The 19,046-nt window shown below is 38.8% G+C and overlaps 1 protein-coding gene across 1 annotated transcript in view; it reads right to left on the bottom strand.

The window, feature by feature from the left end:
- ITGB6 (integrin subunit beta 6) overlaps positions 1–19,046 on the bottom strand; it is a 67,620-nt gene that overhangs the window by 22,175 nt on the left and 26,399 nt on the right. The window contains exons 4-9 of the mRNA XM_063318312.1: positions 16,493–16,739; positions 14,540–14,705; positions 13,792–13,953; positions 12,205–12,300; positions 5,478–5,567; positions 968–1,102 (exon numbers count right to left, since the gene is read on the bottom strand). Of these exons, the coding sequence (XP_063174382.1) occupies positions 968–1,102; positions 5,478–5,567; positions 12,205–12,300; positions 13,792–13,953; positions 14,540–14,705; positions 16,493–16,739 (896 nt within the window). The remainder of the gene's footprint in view (positions 1–967; positions 1,103–5,477; positions 5,568–12,204; positions 12,301–13,791; positions 13,954–14,539; positions 14,706–16,492; positions 16,740–19,046) is intronic.

Genomic DNA, 19,046 nt, shown 5'->3' with positions numbered 1-19,046 from the left:
TTATAGACAAAATCTTGCCAGACTAAAGCTAATCACCAGCCTAAGGGAAAATTACCCAGAAGGGCTCTAGGGCAGAGCCACCTTGAATCTCTTAACCTTCCCACCAACAGAGCCCGGGCTGCGAAGTCTCTTATCAATCTGGAATGTGTTCTCTCCCTGGGAACCAGCGGCAGTGCTGGAATCCACCACAATCAATCAATCAATCAATCAATCAATCAATCAATCAATCAATCAAATAAAACTTCCATCCTAATGAAAATGGCTCCTCTCCACCATAATGCTCAGCTAATTTGCAGGGAGCAGCTGACTAGCAGGTAACCCACAGCCCTGCTCCCTTTTCTTTGCAGTTCATATGAGCAATAGAGAGGCAGGGGATCTGTGTGGTTAAGGTATTGGATTAGGACTGGGGAGACCCAGGCTCTAGCCTATCCGAAGCCATGGAAGCCCAAGATGACTAACCTCCCAGAGTCCCCCGTTGGGGGGAGATGGGCAGTGATATAAATTTAAATAACAAACAAACAAACAAATGACTATGGACTAGCCACTACCTCCTAGCCTGACCTCCCTTATAGGGATGATGTTCTTAGGGGAAAAAGAAGCACTATGCATGCCGACTTGAGTTCCAGGAGGAAATAAGAGATAGAAGAAGCACTCAGCCTGCCAGCCAACGCCTTGCTTTACTGACCGTGCATTTCAGTATCTCAATATCTGCCCTGCCTCTTTAATGTACACATATTGGGAGTCCACATTAAGATTGGGATGGGGGGGCAATCTGTGGTTCTCCAGAAGCTGTCGAACTTTGGTGCCTAGCAATCCTGTTCAAGATAGCCACTGAGGAGGAATCCTGGGAGTTGCAGTTTGCCATTACTCAGCAGGTCACAGGTTTATGCCAAATCCCATTTGGGGGACCTAACTGTAATTGGTTTTGCAATGAGAAATCACACTGAGGAAATCATCATCTACTTACCACTTCTCCAACTTTAATATGAGAGCATTTCTTCTGGCGTGGAAAGGCAGAGCCCTGGCTACAGATGGCAGTAAAAGCAAGTTTTAGTCCATCTGTGTCTCCCAACACCTCCAGCTCTATCTCAGACTTGAGCGACTTAAAGACACAATAGTTGACACCATATCATTGGAAAAGTAATGCCTTATAAGGGTATCACTGATAACATCCCTTCCAAGTTTGTCTTTGCAGGATCTTCTCCAAGAAAGGAAGCCCAGAGTTGCTGGGAGTTGGCCAGCATACATATGTAATAAATTGAAATTATTATTATTAAAGATGGAGCAGCAGGTGCTTATAGGACAGAGGGCCTTTTCAGAAGGGGCACCCTGGGATATTTTGGGAGATTCTGCCCAGAGAAGCTCAACTGCACATAACTTGGAATTACTTGAACACCAGCCAATTTAAAAACATGTCCCAGGTATATAAATTTTATCAGTTTTCAACTGTTTCTGAATTCAGTGACTTGTGTTTCTAGGTCATATTTTTGTTTATTGTTATTGTTTTTTCCTTTCAAACAGTTTAATTTATAGTGGTCAGTTGCCATTTGTTATAGTCTGGTCTATACATTCTGATAAAATAAATACACAGCTATGGTGAAAATGAAATTATTCTCCAGTATTCATCCTAGAATGCTGTATAAACATCAGAAAAATTCAGTACTTAAAACAGTCTTCTTGGTGCCCTCCAGATGTCTTGGACTACAATTTCTATTACCCACCACTCGCATTACCCTATGGAGGGCAAAAGGCTGAGAAAGGCTATTTAGGCATGCAGATATGTGAGAAAGTGGATGGTTTCACACACTGTATTAAGCCTAAATGTGGCTTATTTAGCAAAGCACAATGTGAGAACATAGCCATTGTGTTTTGTAAACCATAGTTTATGGCTTACAAGCAAGCCATGATTTAGCATGTGTGAACCCAGCCTGTATGTGTAAGGGTGTTTGCATGTGACATCAGTAGGCTATTTTTTGTGGGTTTCCCCCCCCCCCAGATATCTCAGGCAGATCTCCACAGAAATTTGAATAGCTACATATTTAGGCTTAGGAAGATTTTAGATTAGACTTTTCCTCCCTCTTTTTTATTATATAGATTTAAAAGAATATAGGAAATAGATAATACAAGTAAAAATAGAAATTTAAAAGAATATAGGAAATAGAAAATACAAAGAATAAAATATATACAGTGAATTATGGGCAAATAGCCAACAAATCTGAAATCTAATATAACTGATATATTCTAATACATCATCAAAAACTAGTATTTTTTTTCCTAGTGTTTTTCCTGCAAGTGCAGGGTCCACTTTTTTGGGATCAACCAAATGACAGGAATTGACCAACCAGCTTGTCACCCAAGCCTGACGTTGTGGGCTGAGAGAGAGAGGGACTGGCCCAAAGTCACCCAGCCGGCTTTCATGCCTGAGGCAGGACTAGAACTCTCAGGCGCCTGGTTTCTAACCTGCAGTCGTCACCACTAGACCAAACTGGCTCTCATCATCTAAGACTTCTAATACTGTAAGATATTTCATATCCATTTTTAAATCAAAGCATGTCCCTATTAAAATTTAAACTAAAAGTAATTGGTAAACACAAGTGAGATCATTAGGGGGAAAAAAAGAAAGAAAAAAGAAACTAGCCCTGATCACATTGCTAATGCTCCAAGTGGGCCAAATTAACCGGTGAAAGTAATTCCGTTATCCTTATGGTGGGGAAAGCCAGAAAACAAATACTAGCTTGAACTGAAGTATGTGGTTCTTGTGTGACCTTAGTGACCCGCAAGGAAAAGTGCTAGAAATCCTCAATGTATAAAGTTAGCCAATAGAATGGTGGAGGTTGAGGTCATAAATGAAAGCGTTCGGGAATAAAATGATGCACAAAATCTGCACTGGCCTTCTTTCGTACATGAACTGCTCAGGAAAGGAACGTGTTGGGGAAGCAGACTTGCCCTTTTTAATAACTTGGTTTTCTGCCAGTCTGGATTTCGTATAGAGTAAACTTTGAACATTTTGAAGACATCAAACATTTGATTAGTGCTTTTTACAGTTGTTGACCTCTCAAGGCACATACCTACATGCTTGCTAAAATCTATGACTCAGATTGGAAGGGAATATGAGAAGATCTTACAACAAATATTTTGACAATTCAGACTTCCCTCTTATGCTTACTTTCTCTGAAATATTTAAAAGTCAACACATCTGTGAATAATAACCTCTTGGATTTCAGCCACAGTTTTAAAATGCTTCTATCACAGGAACAATTTTAAAATGGAAACCCCTAACCACTTAAGCAACTTTAAGTGGATTATCCTTTTGAGTGCAAATGACAATTATGATTGCATATACAAATGAGACACAGTATATTACTGTTATATTACTGGGGAGTGTCACAATGTTTTTGCAATAGCTTTAAAATATGGAATGTTCTGAAGTGGATGGGAATTACTTGGTACATTAAGAATGGTTGACTGCCTGATGCATTAACCATGATTAGCCAATCAGGGCTATGACTTCATGTGTCATTCCCTCTCCCTCCCTTTGACATGGTAATGGACAACTCTCTCCAACCGATGACAATTTTTGCTAATCACAGAGTATATGAATTGGAAGGTACTTTATAGGTCATCTAGCTGAACTCCCAGCTCGGTGCAGAAAAGAATCCAGTCTATATGAAAGCCTCCAGTGAGGAAGAGTCTACCTTTGTTCTATGCAGTCTGTTCTACTACTTAATGGTAGGGATGTGCAAAATGTATCATTTTGGGAATAAACATTCTAAGAAATACGAGATTCCATTTTTCTTCCAGAGTACGGTGATCTGTTTGTTCTAGGGATAGTCCAATAATTTTCTGGAAGCAAATCTTCTAGAATATGAAGTGGTTGATGGTGTTTCATCCAGACCACTAAGAACAACTCCCAAATCCAAAAAAAAAAAAAAATATTCAAAAACCTGCCAGACTACCCTCAGATCTGCATACTCCAAAGAAAAGTAGAAAATCCAGCCATTCCCTAAAAGTGTACATTTTTGCACACCCCTATTTAACAGGTCATACCATCAGGAAATTCTTCCTAATATTCAGCCTGGATCTGTTTTCTTATGATTTCTAACCAACCGGCCTAAAAAGATCTAGGCTGAAGCAGTCATAAGACAAATGTGTAATGTAGAATAGCATTATAAACATATTTTTATGTAAATAAACTGTACTAGTAGAGCCTCTGGCTGAAATCACATATCATGCTGAGACAGGACTTTTTTTTCAACCATGATCCCTTCAACAAGCCATAGTGATTTGATTAATAAGTAATGCCAAGTCAGATTGGGTTGAGATTCACACATTACTCTGTGCTATGAAGAATAATAGCTTTGTGTGATTTGTGAACCAGGCTTGTGTGTTGTATCATGTTTGCTATTACTCATTTCTTGTCTGCAACACTCTTATGTTAAGGATGGAGGATAGTTAAAATTTGCATAAACAAAGAACTCCAAAATGTAGTTCCTGCAGTCTGAATTTCTTCACAGAAAGAAAATATTTCTGAAACCCTAAATCTGGCTGAGATTTCTGAGTGTTCCTAGTTTCAAGTTGTTGAAAGTGTGTTTTAATACCTATTTTGTTTGCTGTGCATCTATTTCTATATTTGCTCTGTTTGGGTTTACATCTACAAATAATAAGTATTACAACACAACCACACATATACTGTAGATTGGTATGGATAGTGGTTAAAGAGTTGGATTAGAACTGGTTCAAATCCATACTCAGCCATTAATTTCATGAATGACTTTGGACCAGCCACTATCTGATAACCCAACTGATCTCATAGATTTGCTGTGAAGATAAACTCGGAGGATGTATGTCACCTTGAGATCCTGAAGATAAGGTATAAATGAACCAAATTTATAGAAACAGGTTCTCATATTGATCCTTTAAAGTTGCTGTGTAGTTTTCCATTTCTCAGAGAAATAGGATGTGTAAAATGGAAGAGAATAAAGTTAGAAACAACAAGCACAACAACAACAGAAAAAAGGAGGCATAACAGAAAGTGTTTATTTGTAAGTTGCCTTATAATTCTAAGAAAAGGCATTTGATTCTTTGGTAGAAGAAATATGTTTTTTTGTATTTTATCTTTCCTGACAGGCAGTTCCTCAGAACCAACATTCAACTGGCCTGATCATTGCTTTGTTACAACTCACTGGACCCAGTGGGGTTTACTATTGAAAAAATAAACCTATAGAGGATTTCCCCACACTCTTTAGGTCATAATTACCATGTAACAGGGAAAACTGTTATAATCTATACTTCTTTATATTTTCTATGACTTCTTTGTCTGAGTTTTTATTTGCTATCTGGGCATAATGACAGAGAATGAGAGAGAGAGAGAGAGGGAGGGAGAGAGAGAGAGAAGAATGCTATGACAAAAGTAATTTTTTACATCAAATTACAAAAGTATGAAACATTACTATTAGTATTATTATTAATTTTAATACCTTATATGCATCTATAATCAACTGGAGGATATTTCCAGAATTATCGTGCAATCTTCCAACAGTAGCTCCAGGAATAAGTTCAGCATATTTCTGCAAAATAGAATTATAAACCCCTCTCAAGAAAAAAAATAATCAAATATATAAGGTCACCTAACAGATGGTAAAAAATAAACATATTTCTTGGCTTCCAGTAAAAGTAACAATGTTGATCCCCTCATTTTAAGCACTTGTATTTCAAATTTTTCATCTACTCCGTACAGCAATGCTGAGGATTCTATATGATTTATAATCCTAAGAAACAACTTAGAGATGCACATGCAAGAAGCAGCAGCTATGAATTTTGAGCTTGTGGTCCCACCCGCTCCCCACATGAAAACATCACTCCAATGTAGTTTCATTCTCCATGAAAGCCATTGCATTTATTTACTAACATGCTCTACACCCCACAATTCTGCCACAGAGTTTAAAGCAAAACTATCCAGCTTCATTAACCCATGCTTTGCAATGATTGCACAGGAACTAAATTCTGGTCAAGCCTCCTCACAGCTGCATTAAAGAGTAGAGGGAAGGGGAGCACGCAGGCCCTCATAAGTGAAATGTAGTGCCATTTGTATGTGAGTGTTTACTCATTAGAATCAATAGAAACACAAAAGTCAATATTCTCTGGACAAATTCTCCTTGGCCTGTAATAGTTTTTCACATCTTAATTTTTTTCATGGGGTTCAAGCCTCCTAACCAGCATGACTATGATCCTTGCTGAGCTTTATTAACTATAAAGCTATAGCTTTATTTATTAACTATAATAATTGATTATTAATAAAATAAGACCCAGCTTAATCTATTCACTGTAGCGCTGTATGACTTGGAAGGATCACCCTGAGGCATGAGGAAATCCTGTTTCTTCTCCCTCCCCCAGGCCTCTCTGTGAGCCTGACTTCAGGCCATTAAAAGGGAGGGGTAAAGTGATAATGCACTTTTGATATGTTTGATCGGATCTCTAATCCTTTCCAAGGATGGGAGGTGAAATCTGGTCTACCTGAAGGCACTATCCTGGACAAGATGGTGGTTAACTTGGAACTTGATCAAAACACAGAGATAAGTTTGGTCTAGTGGTTAAGGCAACAGGCTAGAAACCAGGAGACTGTGAATTCTAGTCCTGCCTGAGGCATGAGAGCTGGCTGGGTGAGCTTGGGCCAGTCCCTCTCACTCAGCCCAACTCACCTCAAAGGGTGGTGGTTGTGGGGAAAAGAGGAGCAGGAAGGAGTATTAGGTTTGTTCACAGCCTTGAGTTATTTATAAAAATAATAAAGGAGGGATATAAAATAAAATAAAATAAAATAAAAAAAATAATAAGCACCAGCCTTAAACTATAGTGGGAACATTTGCTAAAGAACAAGGAACAAAACAATAAAAGAGACTAAAGTGAACCTATCAATTAATGCATAACAGAGAACATAGTATCTAAAGGAAGCTAAACACTGTGTTGGAAAGTAAATGGATGCAGTCTAAATCTGGCCTTGAGAATTGAATGCCCTCCAGATTTCTCAGAGTACAGTTGACACAATGATTTGTTGTTGACCGTTCTAGCTAAGGCTGATGGGAACTGAAGTCCAAGACATCTGGAAAACATCATGTTGCTTCCCTTGATTTAAATGACTAGCCTACATAAAGAAGCAAGCAAGCAAGCAAGCACACTTCTTAGACTGTACCATTCACAGCTCAAGAGACAAACTGGTCAACAGTTATTTTGTGCGCAAAGTGTAGCAGGCAAGGAAAACTGTAATTAGTACCTTTTCAGCTTTGCTTGGAAACCTCAAAGAAGCATAGCTTAATTAAGTGTATAAAGGCAAAGAGCTGACTGGAAGAAATCAGCTGTACATGAGGGTCCAGAAAATTATACTTTGGATTTAAACAGTAGAAAATAAAATGCAGCTTGAATTACAGACAGACTCAGACTCCAGTTTGATTTGGACTGGAGGATATTACGCCGAAGACAGCCCAAACATCAAGAACAATGAAAACCCCGTGCCAGTTCAAAATTTAACTATGAAAACTGCTAATTAGGACTGGACGGTGTAACAAAATCAAATGTGTTAAAGTTCTGGATGTTTAGGTCATTTCTAAACATGGCTCAAAGCACTAGACTGATATTTAATTAAGACCATTCATGGTTTGTGATCAGGAAATTTATCTTCAAACCTAGATCTTCCTGTTTTTCTCTGAAACCTTTCCATGGATGGTTGTGCCCAGTGAGGTGCTGTTTGACAAAAGGTCTTTTTGGTGCTGGCACTACAGTTGGATGACCTCTTCTTAGAGAGGCTTGCCAGTTACTCACCAAGATAACACTTTGGCATCAAGCAAAAACCAATTTAATTTTCCAACAAAGGTTTTTTTTTTAACCTATTCTTACTTTAAAATCCTATTACCTTAGTTTAGTTTATATGCTGTTCTTTTAGGTTTTCTGGGTGGTGTGTTTGCATCACAATTTTATTTTTCTTCTCTCAGTATAAGTCTCTATGACAGCATAGTTAGAGATGTTTTGATATATGTTTAAATAAATAGATAGGGGAAGAATTAAATACAGATATATTTTAAATAGAAAATATTTTACAAGTGAATTAAGAGAAAAAAACCCTGCACCTACTGAAATATCACATCATTTTCAATCATTCCACAAAATAATCCTCTTAGTATTGCCAATAACAATTTCCAGATACAGTGTTCAAGTTGTACAGTTTTCAAGGTGATAAATGCAATCTTGGGAAATCTATTTTTATTCCAATTCATTTTCATGGGAACTTTGTATGAGAAACAATGCAGCTTATATCAACATTCTCTATAAAAATATGTTTCTTTTTGTATGGAAACATGCCCTTTGAGCAATAGTAATTAATAGACAGTTATAAGAGATTGAGTTTACAATGCTTTTGTATCTATGCATAAATCCTTTGTCAACTTGGGTTAATAACTCTGAAGGTCACAGCTTTGGCTTCTATTCTTTCTGAGCTGACATTGAGTTGGATCTAGACTTCATCACTCTTTGCCTATACCTCTGAAATCATAGAGATGCAGCCAATGCTTAAAACATTGGTTTCGCTTTAGTGTATGAATTACTAAGTCATACTAAACTTTTCTAATTCATTAGAACTTTCTGTGGCTGAGCCCAATTAGGGGGCAGCACCTAGCTGACGGGCTGATCCTAATAACTAATAGGGCTGGACCTGGTTAGAACTTCAACAGAAGATCACCAAGAAACTTCAAGGGTATAGTCTAAACTGGGAAGTTGGCAAAATATCCTAGAAAAACAAATGGTAAAAGAGACTGCCATGTTGTTGCCAAGAAAGCTACACAGTCATACCTATTTAGCTATTTGTAATGACTGTTTTTCTCACTGTATGTTTTCATATTAAAGCAAAATGTCATCAACAATGGTCTTAAAGGGTGACTGCATCTATGTCTACTCAGAGGTAAGCTTCCCTGAGTTTAGTGGCATTAGAATACATGACTAGAATCCAATATTATGCTTTTGTAGTAGTAGTTCCCATTGGATACATGGGCAGGAGGGATTCTACATCCTCTCTTCAGCTTTCACTAAGTCTGTTCTACAGATTCCCCAGCTGTGGAGCAGATCCTAGAATGTCTGAGAAACTTCAGGGAGAGGAGAAAGTTCTGTGGTGCTAACGTGATTGGCATTTCACTCCAAGGATTTGCAGGCCAGGTGCTGTGTGTGATGGAGAAAGATACTTTTGTAAGAAGAGAATTTGCTTTTCTTTCTCAAAAATTCAAAAATACTTTGCCTCCATTATATCTCTACAACAAACCAAAAAGGAAGTTTGCAGCAATATTATATTATCCATACTATCAAACATAACAGCAAAGATGGAAGTTGGGCACTGTGTCTTAAGCACCCCCTCAGCCCACTTTTTTGGAAGAAGAGAACTTTAAAGCTGTAATTAGTATGTATTGCCTATTATTTATTCCATGCTCAGTTTTTCTCTTGTTCAAGTTCAGACACTGATAATGAAGTATCTTATTTTCAGTGTTGAGCTTCAGGGTTTAAGTGACCATGCTTCAGACAGCAGATTTCCTGACATTTCACTGGCAACTGTGGATGGCACCTTCAGAGGCAAGGTAGCCTGCCATGCAGACCACAGGCAACTGACCAGGGACTGATTGGGCTCCTGTCTTTGTAGCCAGGTGACCTGACTTTTGATTGGTCTTTATTGGAGCTGGTTTCCAATTGATGCAGGTTGGAGAGGGCTGGTCTCTGATTGGTCCTTTGTTCATGCCAGCTTCTGTTTGGTCATTTTTGGAGTGCTGAATCAGGATCAGGGACAAACAAAGAACCAGTCAGAGACCAGCCCTCAAAAACTGACCGGCTCCTTCCTTGTTGATCTTCCAGAAGCTCTTGAACACTTGATTCTGAGAGCTTTCCCCTGATGTGAATGGTGGCATCTTTATTTTTATTTTGTTTGTAATTTTTGCTGCATAGTTTTTATCTTTATTGTTTTCGTGTTGTTTTATTCTTTCAATGAAGGTTTTAATTTGTATCTGTTGTACGTAAGCCACTAAGAATCTCTTTTGATTGTGGCAGCACAGAAATATGCTTAATGAACAAACAAAATATGTGCTGGTTGCAAGGAAACAAAATATGCCCATGAACTGCATAAGAGAGACATTTACAGTTTTCTAAAACAAGTATTGTTTACTATTTTCTTTAAACAACTTATTCTTCAATGTCCTTAAATTATGGTTTATTATTATTAAAATAAGCCTATTTAGACATTTCTATCTGTTCTTATAAAGAGGTTGAAAGTATTTGCTGTCTAGTTTAATCATAGGCTGTTACATTCATTTTTAAAAAAAATAAATCTGGATGAGAACATCACTACCAATCTTGGCTTGTTTCAATAAACCACTGAATCTTGAGTTGGATATAAGAAGCAGTGGTTAGTTTCAATCTAGAAGACACATACAGTCTCCTGTCTCTAATTGTTTTTAATTCTTTCTGGCTGTCAGGTTGTTTTAGACTTGGTCACTCCCAAGTTGTTTATAGCCTGATTTAGAATATCATTTTAGAAACAAGGAAGAATGATGAGAAATATCCTTTTAAAAATAAAAATACAAATTTAAGAAGCCACTAGATAAACGTACAATACATCCCCTGTAGCTATGTTAAATCTGCAATAGAAGCCACATTTGCTTGTTTATTTTCATTTGAAGGTGTCTTATTCAGTGCTGTGAGGCTGGGGACATTTAACTAAGGCTGTAAGTTTATACCTCCTTTTCTTGAAGTCTCACTGAACTCAACAGGAACTCCTCCTTCAACGTAGATGTAGATAGAAGTCTACTGTAAGCCACACATGGCATTATTAATGGGGAAAATGTGGTTTGACAGCTTTCTTTGAAAGGCATTCAAGGCTTGACTAAACATTATATCTAAGGGAAACTCAGTCCATTCAAGAAATGAAAAGGGGGTGAAATGGATGGACAGGTTCTTAGATAAGGAGTTTCTGGCTTTCCCTGTATATTATTTAACCTTGAGATAGTCACCACTCATTAACCACAAAATCACATTTTCCTTGGAATTCTACACCCTTCGCTATCTCTCTGTACTTCCACTCTTATATGGAAAGCTTCACATTTCATTATTTTTATTCTCATGTCAGAGTTCCCAGGTGGCTTCGTTTGTTCTCCAGGAACATTAAATCACATTTTGTAAAGTTCAAAACTCCCATTATGTTGTTTTCTTTCTATAGCATTTTTGTTTCTCTTTTTAAAATAAAACCCCTGTTTCTGCTAGATCACTTTGTTTCCTCCTATTGGGTGTGGAATTACATTTAGTACCTGTATGCGTGCTAAATTTATCCTAATTCAATGAGATTAGGATTCTAATTCATTTCTAATTAGAATGTTGGATCTTTTTTTTATCATCCATCCCTTTCATTTTGGTCTCTCATCTTAAAGTTTTTTTATTTGACTTAGAAAGCCACTCAACTCTTTAAGCCTCCGTGTGTTGTATAACATTAAAAAAGGAGGAAGAGCTTGGGTTGAACTACACAGTTCCTGAGCTAATGCTGCCTCTGCTTCTCCAGCAACCTCCTGCTACAACTTGGCCCATGGCTCTGAACCGCTCCTCTTTGCAAGTCGCTTGAGAACAGAGCTGTGCTGCAATCCCTAGTATATCAACCAACTGCTCTGCCACTAGCAGCGCAGCCCAGTGGCAGCAATGGAACTGGCAGAGCTGCTTCTTAAACAGTTACCAGCACACCACTGACCTCTGGATGCACACAGAGCAAAGGTCATCAGGAGACAGGCACTAAATGATCCACCACCAGAGCCAGGCATGCAAGAGTTGCAACCAAGCACCTACACCAAGGGCCGTTGCAGAAACCTCTGCAGTGTCCAGGCTGTGCTGGGCCACAAGCTGAGATGGAAACTACGCTGTGCTGAGGTGCAGCAGCCTCAGCTTTGGGTCCTCAGTCTTGATAGGATTGGTGGCCTTTCCTGCAGCTCAGCTGGGACAGGGCTGTGGCCAGCACTGCTGAGGCATTTAGAGTTTCCAGGGGTTCAGCTCAGCACCAACAATTCTTGAACTTCTGGCAACAAAGAGTACGGCCCAACTTCAGACAACCTCAGTCCTCTCACCCCAGAGCATTCTTCAGATACCATCTTGAATGGGCAATCCAAACAGAATGTGAAAACAAGAAAGATTTAGAGATCTCACCTGATACAAATGAACCTGCTCCTTGGTGACTGCAAAAATTAACAGAATATTGTTTTGCACAATCTTCTCTATCAATTGTCCTAAAGTTGGATATTCCTGAGGAAAACAAAAAGGAAAATCCATCTTAACATAGATACATCAACTTCGAATTCAAAAAGAACTTACATGGGAAGGCATGGTTAGCACCTGGAGAGTGCCAGATGAACATATTGGGTGCAGATGAGGCAAAGCAGGTTAATCAAAGCATAATATAATCTTCTTCCTTAATGCCTTCTTTCACCTTGGTAGGAGGAAGATGATATTAGCCCTGAAATTAAACAAAGACTAGTGTACCTTTATGGAAAATGTAGCTCATGTTTAAGAGAAGCAGAATCTAATCCCTTTGGTAAGCACACTGAGATTTATATTGATGAAGAAAGAGTTGCTCTTTCACCTTCATAAGTCTCAAAGCTTCCTACAGGGTCTTATTCTGAGGGAGTGTTGACACCAGGGCTCCTGGGAGCCAGCCCTCTTGGTGATAGCCTCTAGAGTAGCCAGCCTCCAGAGATAAGCATGGCCCTCATCCCTGTCAGGGTGCTGGAGAGCAATGAAGACTTGGATTGTTGTGGGGATGGGGGTGGGGAAATATAGGAATGGAATAGAACCATGATTATTGCTCCTGTGGAAGTAGCACCTTGTGGCAGGATAAGGCTGAATGAGTTGGTGATTATTTGGTGATGTTTTTGTTCTGTTACATTTTGTATATTTTAACTTTCATACTGTATGGAATTAAAAGGCTCTTTGATGGGAGTGACATGGAAGCTTAACAAATAAATAAATACAGCTGTGTAGCTAGAAGAGCAGTGAACAAGACCTCATTTGGAGTTCATCTACTTCAGCCACACAAAATCATGAAGGTGAGGGGATGGAATTGGGGAAAGGTTCCATTCAGCACTTTCACACTGCCTTGAATAGTTTAAAAGCTAAGCATTGGCCAGGAATTTGGGGTGCTCATCCAAAAAAACTGTGAAGGGAAGTTCCTCCATCACACTCTGATAAGCATCCATCCTGGAGCAAGAAATGACTTACGTTAAGGAATCTTCAACAAGCAAATAACTTGTGTATTAAAAACATACTTATTCGTTAAAACCCTGAGAAACTCATTGACTAGTGGATCTTGAATGCAATGGATATGTGTTGAAGAATCACAAAAGTAGAGCAAGAAATATAGTATAGGGCATCCCTAACCTTAAGAATTCATGATACAGGAATGGAGCTACAAGTTTCTCAGTTTGGAATATCAAGGTATCTATTCTGAAATAGATTTGGGATTCCTCATATTTAGAAGGTTAATGTCCCTGTGGTGGTAAAAGACTTGATTGCTTTCCATTCCCCTGAAGCAGAGTACGATAGTTTTCAAATAGGAGATCTCCCTAACCCTGAATGAAATAAAGTGCTCTGGTAAAATGGTAATTTTATTCTAATTCAGCTGAAAATTGCCTCGTACAAATTATACTTTCTATGTTCATTTTAGAATACTTTAAAAAGCAATAATGCAAAATATATATATTGGAGAATGGGAGAGGGTTGAATAAAACAAACCATTACCAAAACAGTTGACATGGAATATTCATTCTGTTTATCCAAGTGGCATTTTCCATCATTTGGAATAACTATTCCTGCTAATTTACTATCCATCCCAAAATGAGAATCAGCATCGCTCACAAACACTAAAAGATGTAATGAATCATTCCTCCAGCCAATTTTTTCCTGGAATAAAAATATTAATAGATGATGACAGGGAATGTGACACAAAGAAATATAAACAATGTTTCAGTATCATATGTAGAAATATGATTTATCTTGTGTCTGTGATTAAAAACGTGCCGAGATCTACCACATAAAGGGATGAAAATTAGTATTGGATAGAACTACCAGAGGCAAGCCATAAGATTTTGCTGCCTGAGGTGAGCTAATAAATACCACTCCTCAGTGAAAATGCAGAGCAATTAAGGTCAACCATATTACCTGAGTACCTGAGGTAGAATATAATAAATTAGATACATAACCAGCAATTTAGAATATTATTTATTGGCTTTAGAAGGCTGCCCAACTCTGGGTAGTGTACAGCATTAAGAGAAAACAGTAAAAACACAATTCACATAATCTGGAAAAGGCAATTCCTCAAACAGATGAAATCCTAACCCAAGGTCTGGGGGAACAGCCAGGTTTTTAAAGACTTCTTGAACATCGTCAGGTATTTTCATATGGGATGTTCTGATCTAAGGTGAAGCCAGCAGTAACATAGCTTTGATTTATCCCAAATAAACATGACACACAGATACAGTTTCTTTACCTGACAAACAGCTGCCTGCATAATTGCATCAAATCCTCCTTCTGGAGTATCTAAATTTGCACTGATTTTCTGTTTTTTCACAATTTCATTGAATCTTTCCGCATCGTTTGTCAACGACAGAACATGCTTGTATCCAAATGTTGGCAAACAATCATATGGGATTTTTCTGTAAAGTAAAATGCTTATGTGCTTATAAATAATGATGGAGGTCACAATAAGAAGCTTTAGGGTTGGGGTGCATTCAGTATCTCTCTTTACCTATTCAATATTCAACTGTATGATCTTCAGGTGGATTATAGTGGATGGTGGATATCTCCCTGGAGATGTGTGTGTAGTACGTAGCAGTGGATTGATGGAGTTTTGAACCCACTATTCCTAGGAACAACTGACTATTTATCAAAGCTCCCAAATAAAGCAGTTTACAGAACATACTGTATATAGATGGGTGAGGAGCATTAGTTGCAGAGAAGCCACTACTTCTTAAGATATGCCAGTTCATCCTGGCCAGATCAGAAACTGGAAGGTAGTTTCCTGTATACTGAGTTCAGTGTGAAGATAAGTAACCAGGGTACTTCTACAGTTGGTGCAATTCCTGTTGTAGCTTTGAGTATGTTGAGGAATTAAGGAAATCTTGTTAGTTAGTGCATGAACGTTGTCACTTTCTGTAATGCCCTGTCACATGTTCCACCAGTGGAGTTTTCCAGTGTCTCATGCAGTAGCCTTCTGCTATATCTGATAAATTTTCAGTTGCCCTCTCAGGGAGCATAGCATCCTTAGCTTAACTGCCAGAGCTCCGGATAACTACAGGTAGTCCTTGACTTACAATCGTTTGTTTAACAATGGTCTGAAGTTATGACAGCCTTGGAATGGGTGCTTTACAGCCTGTAAAGCACTTCCGAGCATTGCAAAATCTCACACCCCTCTGCAGTCACATGACTGCGTTTTGGGTGCTTGGCAACCAGCTTGCATTTACGACTGGTTACAGCATTCTGTGGTCACGTGATCACATTTTGTGACATTTTTTGTTTTCTGGCAAAAAATGCCCATTGGGAAAGCTGGATTCACTTACCGACTGCCATAAAAGTGGTTGTAAAATTGGGTTCGGTCACATGATGACCCAACTTACAACCGCAACAACTTACGATGGAAATTCTGGTCCCAATTGTGATCGTAAGTCAAGGACTACCTGTATCTCCACCCCACAAAAATGAATAGCATGGGCAAGCAGAAATAATTAATATCCAAACCAGTTTCTCTGAAATCTAGGCTAGAAAACATCCTAAGCAGAAAGAAAGGAAGGACCAAAGATTAAAGCAGGACTGGAGAGCCCATAAGGCCTCCAAAGTTGACATACCAAAACTTCCTGCAATCTTGAAGTTTGGAACAGGATAATGAAGAGTGTTTTTTCAAAGGCTGTGAATCATGCAAAATCAGAAGCTGCTGCTGTTGGTACTTGTGCCTTGAAGTGGTAGTTGCTTAAGACTTTCCTCCCTCCCTCCCTCAGTCATTTCAAGTTCTCAGTGGCTCATAAGCAGCAGAAAATAAAGTAATACCATATCCGTAATGGAATAATCATACCATAAAAACATAAACCAAAATCATCAAAATATATTAAACCATAATAAATCAACCCTAACTATACATAATCAGTGCACAATCCTATGAGTGCTAGAAGAACAACTAAGACAGTTGAGTTAATGTGCATTGTTTGTGTGCATGAGAATGAATGATTGGGGAGGGGGTCTGAGTGCATGTGTGTGAATAAAAAGGCTGCTGGGGGTGACTTCTCACTTTCAGCAGTCCCTGACCTGTTTCTGGGGTGGGGGGAATATCCCCTGTTTCTGTATTAAAGCAATGAATTCATCAAACCACATTTAAGGAGAAACATCCCACTTAGATTCCATGAAAATATGTCTAGGAAGATAGAAGAAATGTTTGAACTTTGCTACCAACCGGCAAGGATTCTGTAGATCTTCTGTCAGAGTATTGATGAATGGTAAAACTGGTTTTTCAACAAAAGACCCAAAGCCCATCCGAAAGTTACTTGTGAGCTTAGACATCTCTTTTGACAGGGTAGACCCCAGTTCCTTTATGGTATTCAGGTCATCACTCATAGAAGCTGAAAGGTCCATGAGGTAGTAGAGGTCAACCGGATAATCTTCAGTCTGATGAACATTGATCTGTATAGTTTCTTCATTTCCTTGTGGAGCCGCAGGGAAAACAGAAAACAAATCAAACAGCTGTGGTTAAAAAAGGGGAAGAGGTAATACAAGTATTGACTGGACCTCTTTATTCTCCGTGCTATATGGTATTACTCTGTGACAAAGTATATTTCAGCAGTAGCATTAGCTCTTTTAATAATTCATTGTCTGATATGGATAGAGAAAAATATACACAAAGAATAATTGCAAAATATGCTTTATAGACAGACTACTACAAGAAACAACAAAGTAAAAGTTGGAATGGCTAGTTCAATGTAAAAAAAAATGTTTTCCCCATCCTGTTGACCAGGAAAACTTTCTTAGCTGAAAAGACAGTCACTGCCATCCTTCCTGTAGGATCACCAGAAGCCTTGTTTTGTTACTGATATTTTTTCTCTGGCTCTGAGAAGGGGTGGAGCCACCTTTCAAGCAAACCGAAGATGGACAGCGTAAGATGCTTTGAAGCTTTGCATCCTCACATGCTATTCTCTCTCTCTCTTTCTCTCTCTCTCTCTCTCTCTCTCTGTGTATTCATTCATTCATTCATTCATTCATTCATTCATTCATTCATTCTGGAGGTTCCCATACCTCCAGAAAGTGAGATGCCAGAGAATTCCGTCCAGCCTAATGCTGTTTGGCCAAAATAGCTCTGTCAAGCATGGCATCAACCCTGTGGCAGTCAATGCACATAAAATAAAAAAGGAAATTGGGAGCACATATTTCAGTAAGGCTTGGGCTACCTGAGATCATATATCCACTCCTTCAAAAATGTTTACACTTCAAGATGGCACACCTAATGCTTTATGTTTTTGGTAATGTCCGTTGTTGCTAACAGCTAATATATATTAACATAAATAAGGAATCGGGGTTGTGCCTTCCACAATAATCTTTGTGCCACTTCATATCTGTCATCCACATCCTGGATGACAGAAGTGTATACATTCTTTTAGGCTTGAGGGCCCCACGTGAACTTTGAACATAGCAGCAACTGTGGTGAACTGTGATGACCCAAGAATGTCAATGCACAGATGATATCATCATGCAGCACCACTATTACATATCTGTATCCTGATCTTGATGCAAGAACCTAAGTTGCCAAATTTGCACAATGTCATCATGCACTTGTCAACATTTGCCCTCATGCCTCCTTCCCCAGTGGATGCCCATGTCTGAATGACTTGCTAAGGGGCCACATTTGAAAAAGTAGTGGGTGAGGCCAGAACAAAAATCTATATTTAATTTCAAACTATTTAGTGTATTTCATTTAAATATTAATGTACATGTGATTCATTAATATTACATTAAATATTTAATGTTACACTACTTAAATATTAGCTTTGAACTCCTTAAATTAATATTCTAATATGAATCATACTTAAAACAAATGTTTTCCAGTCATGTAGTTAATAATTTCCTCCGTGTAGCACATTAAAAAAAATTACACAGTGGTAACAAGTTCTAAATGTTGCTGGAATGGAGCCAGTAGGGAACTCAAGCCTTTGATGGCCTCAGCGGCCATCTTTGCTTTACAAAATCCAGACTTTGTTCTATGTTCCTTTCTACCCCCACTGGCTCTCTGTGCTCTGGGGCTTCCATACTCAGTTGTGCCTTACAGTCAGACTTCTCGAACAACAATCAGGACTGGAAATGATTAATCCAAGGAATAAGCATCCCTGAGCTCAGATCTGCAAGATTTCTTAGGGGTTAGAGAAGCAACACAAGGATTCCAGTGTGTCATGTTCACCGTTCCAATGTTGCTGGTACATCGTAACGTTTCGCATGTCATTTGGCTGATGCGTGTTTCGTCTGGGAGGGGAGGTGGATTCCATCTCGTGGGATCGTTATATGTTAGCTGCTGGATTGGAATGTGTTTGGGTTATCTTGTGTGTTCAAGGTTCCTTTCCCAGGACATCAGCAGAAACGGTTACCAGCACCTGGGGGGGGGGGGGGGAGTTTGCAACGGCAGGGCGAGGGGAGGGATTACGTTTGAGCCGAGGGTTTTTAGTTTGTATTTGGCGCACTTTTACTCATTCTCAGCTTTCTCTGTATTTGCATACTATTCTTTAATAAAACAGATATCATTAAGTTCCTGCTTGTGAGTCTGAGTCTATTAGAGTAGGCAATCATTACATAAAGCTGAGAATCCAAAAAATTTTTCCGTTAGCCCCTTTCCAGATTTATTTTGTGAGGGAGAAGTGCTAGCCATGAGCAAACCAAATCCCCAAACCACGGAAAGCGAGGAATTGAGTGAGGGGGAACCCGACTCCACAGTGATAAGAATGGAGAGAGTCCCTCCTCGAGAGCCC

The sequence above is a fragment of the Candoia aspera genome, chromosome 1 (assembly GCF_035149785.1).
Source record: "Candoia aspera isolate rCanAsp1 chromosome 1, rCanAsp1.hap2, whole genome shotgun sequence".
NCBI lineage: Eukaryota > Metazoa > Chordata > Lepidosauria > Squamata > Boidae > Candoia > Candoia aspera.
This window is presented reverse-complemented; position numbering and strand designations above follow the sequence as displayed.